Below are 4379 nucleotides of genomic sequence, written 5' to 3' on the forward strand. Positions count from 1 at the left end.
GTGAGCTGCTTTACAAACGGCACCCCATAATGCTGGACAGCAGCTTTAAATTAAAAAAATGGTGTGGCGCTTTTACACTCCAGTCCAGTGGGTGGCGCTGATGCTCCGAGAAGTTTTGCTACCGCCAATAAATATAAAGGAAGCAACCGTCCTAGAAGAAGAAATCATAACCAACTCGATAGATGTTCAAAATAATGGAATATACATCTAAAACTTTGACAAAAGTGCATTTGATAGGTGTTTTCATTACTATCCACTAACAGCTACGTGTTCAAATGAGTCTACCCTATGGTTGTGTCCGTGTTAAGGCTCACTCGTCCAAGTTTTGGTGACAGCAACAGTTGCGGTGTTGTTAGCTCTGTTTAGTTAGCACACGTCTTCTTCTCGAGCGTCGACCAGGATGGTGATGACGTGTTCGTTCCCGGGTTGCAAAAGCACCACGAAGCTGCTTTCTTTCCCGACTGACCGTGTGCGGGCTCTCCGGTGGCTGCAGATCCTCGGCATGGCGGAGGACTCTCGGACCTCCAAGCTCAAAGTGTGCGCCCTCCACTTCTCCCCGGAGTGCTTCACCAACTACACCCAGGCCCGGATGGGCTTCGCTGTCCGGCTCCACCTCACCGACGATGCGCTTCCAAATCCAGCGGAGGGTCGGCCGGTGAGAGCTCAACACGGGTCTCAAGCTCTTTTATGAGCAGGGCTGTTACAGCGCCTTTAACTTTTTGTTGGTGTTATGTTAGTTAAGTTTTTTTTATTTTTTTATTCTTTTATCATTTCAAATAGGAAACACAACCAACGTCAGTAAGGTTAGTTGAATTATAGTAGTATAGTGTTGGTTCAATGGTGCGTTCAAACACACTTTGAAACGTGGAACTTTAAGGTATTTGGTAACCTGACAACAATTATAATAATGAATAATAATAATAAATAAATAAATAATAATAATGAACTTTATTTCGACAGCACTTTTCAAATCAAAGTTACATGGTCCGAACCAGGATTAAAAACATTTCAGGAGGCACTAGGCAAACAAAATCCTAACAATTAAAAGCATATAAGACAGAATAAACAGAATAAAAGACCCCCATCATTAAAAATAAACACTAATAATAAAACAAAAGTAGCCGCTAATATGTTATCATGTCTAATTATGTCTGGCACTTTTCAGCCAGAGGTTCAAGAAAAGAGTCAAAAGTACTGGCTCCTTTTTGTGTGGCTTTGTAGATTTATTATGATGATCTGATATTCTGTTTACCCCAGTCCAAAGTCCTTAAAGATGTGGGTTGCCAGACTGAGGTGAGGACCGTGGATGCGCTTTGTGGAGCGGAGCCATGTGTGAACCACGTCAGGTGCCAGACTGTTCCGATCGGAAAACATAACGTCTCTACACAAGCCAACAGGAAGCCCTTCAAGAGAAGTAAAGGTAAGATGTACAGTCAGTTCATAGTCTGGTTGTAATCCCAGCAGGTGTGTTTTTAATGTTCTCTCATGGTGGCCAATGCTCATTTTTCCTTGAAATTGACCAAACAAAACATATTGGCCCCTAAATTGAATTCATTATTCAAGTGAGTGAGGGACCTCTGTACTCATGTTGCTGCCTTTTGTATAATCTCAGCATATCATTTGTGTGGTTTCCTCCCAGCTGTACAGGCCAGGGCCCCACACAGGAGTGTTGAATGTGACACATCTACACTTGAGTTTTCTCTTGGTTTTGGAAACGACACACCAGTCAAGAGGTTTAGATACGACCCGTGCTCGTATTCTGATGACGACCCAAGCAGCTGTAACAACGAGACTGAGGGTGCCATGGCCGCTGACAGGTACCCGAAGAGACGGAACACACTTTTGTTTGCTGTTGGATATCAAGTAGGATTTATTTGCTCTTCTCTACACTTGCTTGTTAAAGCCCAGAGTCATATCAGGAGCCTCTGGAGTCGGAGCCAGGGGAGTCGTCTGGGAAGTCGGAGTCAGAAGAGGAGTCTGTGGAAACAGAGATTGTGACAGTGAAGGTTGAGCCAGAAGAGTACGAGGAACCTCTGAGCTAAAGTATGGCACCAGAAGAGCTGTCTGTGCAGCCTGACGGACATGCAGGAGTTGGCAGAGAGACATCAGTCAAGTCTCTCAAGACCAGGCAGGTAACTTGAACTTGTGTCGCTGTTGTTAGTCATAATGAGGTTTACCCAGATGATTACACTGCGGCTGTCAGTAGGTATGTTCTGTATCCACTGTTCTCTCTCCTCTCTGTTTCGTACAGCGTGGGCTGTTCATGGCTGTGGTGTCTGATAGACAATCCTGTGAAAGATGGCGTCTGCAGCGATGGCGTGTTCATATACCCAAAGAACGGGTAAGAAAAAAACTCATTTGCTGATATACATGTATACTTTTTTTATTACCAGTCTTACAGAAGTTATGTATTTCTATTTTTCTCTTCACAGCCTTTTTTCATCGAGAGCACTCGCAGTTGAACGTCGAGGGGGACACGTACTGTATGTCAGCTCTTCAGACTGACCAAAAGAAACTCTTCATGATGAGATGAATAGGTACAATCTGGCAGATGTGTCAGACATAATAATGTACAATCAGGACTGCTTCCGTTTCATGTCAAACATTTGCACTGTGAGGTATTATATTACATATATTATATTTAAATGTAGCTTTCCTTATTAAAGCAGTGACATAATACTTAACTTTATATGTTTACTAATAGTGAATGTACACTATTACCTGCCTTTTATTTATGTTTTTGTTATTCTATGAATTTGATTATCTGTTTGTGTGTAGCATAAAGGAACTGCAAACTTTTATTTTGTTACACATAAAGTGTATAATGATGAGTAAATTCCTTGATTAAGCATTTTTCAAGCCAACCAGTGGAAAATTGGGAAAAAATAAATTTTGTGCCTAGAAATTTTAAGTATGTCAGCAGTAAATTGTAAAAAATATACACATACGTGTGTGTGTATATATATGTGTGTGTGTGTATATATATATAGAGAGAGAAAAAGAGAGAGATTTAAAAAACAAAACAGACAAGGGCTTGAACCACTGGGTGGCTAACTGTGACTGATGATTCTGGCTTCCACTTTATAAGATGTAAAATAAAAATACAATCAAATGTCTCTAAAACAAAATGAAATATAGGGGGGGGGGGGGGGGGGGTTTGACTTTAAATTTAGGATCAAAGACAGAACCACTAGTGATCTTGCAGACTATACAGCTGATAGGATGAACTAGGTTTTGGTTTCGCCATTTAAAATCAGCCAACAAGGATTTTTCTTTATTCATTAGACGCTTCCCACAAGGCTGTGAGGCAGTGCTTGGCAAACACTGCGATGCAAATGCTCGTTAAATCCAGCAGGTGGCGCTGTGTGCATGTCTTAATGAAAGTGAAATAAGTCTTGGCTTCATTCAACTTCAAAATTGGAACTTTCATCAGTGTGTATTTGTAAGTCTAATCTGTTATTTCCCCCAGAATCAGAAAAACCAGACCTACTTATTCAGAGTAAATGAATTTGTGGTTTGATTAGCGTATTGACTGGTGGGTGTAATCTTCTTGTGATGCTTCATGAGAATTCATTGGATTGTTTCTGTTAATCTGAAGCACAGTGAGAGTTCTTAATGGGCCAACTAGGGAAATGAGATCCCAAAGTTGTATGTTAAGAATGGACATTCCGAGCGGTCGTTGTTTGCCTGTTAGTTTTCAGCACCAGGGACGCCTCCGAATCACTCCAGCACAATCATTTCAGCACAGGGACAGTCCCTATTAAAATTGGCTAATTAATATACCATACATTACAATAGTCTTTATTAATGCAGAAGAGGAGAAATGAAAAACATTTAAGGACAGTTATCAATGAAAACCCAACAATGTGCATGTTCGATCTATTTTCTTGGAACAGTAAGGTACCAGAAATTATCTGTAAAATAAACCAATGTATCACCAAATGTGGATGTTAACTTAACGTCTCCCTTTAAATGTGAGCCTTCGATTTATTAGGTGAATTTATCTTTCAAGGTGACAAATATTCCTTGGCGTTGTTTTCCCTGTTTAATGAATCCTTTATTGGATTAAATACGTGCAAACATGCTCCACGAGACTTTGCTGGAAATCAACCAAGATGTGGATGTGCAGTTACATAATACATTTCCACAATGACTACTTGCACTGTAGCTTTCTCTCTAAAAAAAAAAAAAAAAAAATATACAACACACATATATATAATCTATCTATCTATCTAATCTCTATATATATATATATATATATATATATATATATATATATATATAATATTATATATATATATATCTATATCATATCTATATTCTTCTATATATCTATCTAATATCTATATATTCTATATTATATCTATATCTATATATTA

The 4379-nt window shown here is 39.3% G+C and overlaps 1 protein-coding gene across 2 annotated transcripts; it reads left to right on the forward strand.

Moving 5' to 3' along the window:
- Window positions 1-97: 97 nt before the first annotated feature.
- On the forward strand, window positions 98-3003 carry LOC118326725. 2 transcript variants are annotated; one of them, XM_035659781.1, is made up of 6 exons: window positions 107-655; window positions 1258-1420; window positions 1640-1817; window positions 1904-2132; window positions 2252-2341; window positions 2433-3003. In XM_035659781.1, the coding sequence occupies exons 1-4, from the start codon at window positions 401-403 to the stop codon at window positions 2040-2042; spliced, it is 735 nt and encodes a 244-aa protein (XP_035515674.1). In that variant the 5' UTR covers window positions 107-400; the 3' UTR covers window positions 2043-2132; window positions 2252-2341; window positions 2433-3003. The 2 variants fall into 2 exon arrangements, with proteins under 2 accessions (XP_035515665.1, XP_035515674.1); XM_035659772.1 differs by lacking the exons at window positions 2252-2341; window positions 2433-3003 and having other exon boundaries at window positions 98-655; window positions 1640-2044.
- The last annotated feature ends 1376 nt before the right edge of the window (window positions 3004-4379 follow it).

The sequence above is a fragment of the Morone saxatilis genome, unplaced genomic scaffold (genome assembly GCF_004916995.1).
Source record: "Morone saxatilis isolate NCDOM2014 unplaced genomic scaffold, NCSU_SB_2.0 Contig1, whole genome shotgun sequence".
NCBI lineage: Eukaryota > Metazoa > Chordata > Actinopteri > Moronidae > Morone > Morone saxatilis.

Excerpts from the sequence above, each read along its gene's own strand:
- LOC118326725 (XM_035659772.1), top strand. The coding sequence starts at position 401 with ATGGTGATGACGTGTTCGTTCCCGGGTTGCAAAAGCACCACGAAGCTG. Across the intron at positions 656-1,257 it reads ATCCAGCGGAGGGTCGGCCG|TCCAAAGTCCTTAAAGATGT; the intron begins GTGAGAGCTCAA and ends TGTTTACCCCAG. Across the intron at positions 1,421-1,639 it reads GCCCTTCAAGAGAAGTAAAG|CTGTACAGGCCAGGGCCCCA; the intron begins GTAAGATGTACA and ends GTTTCCTCCCAG.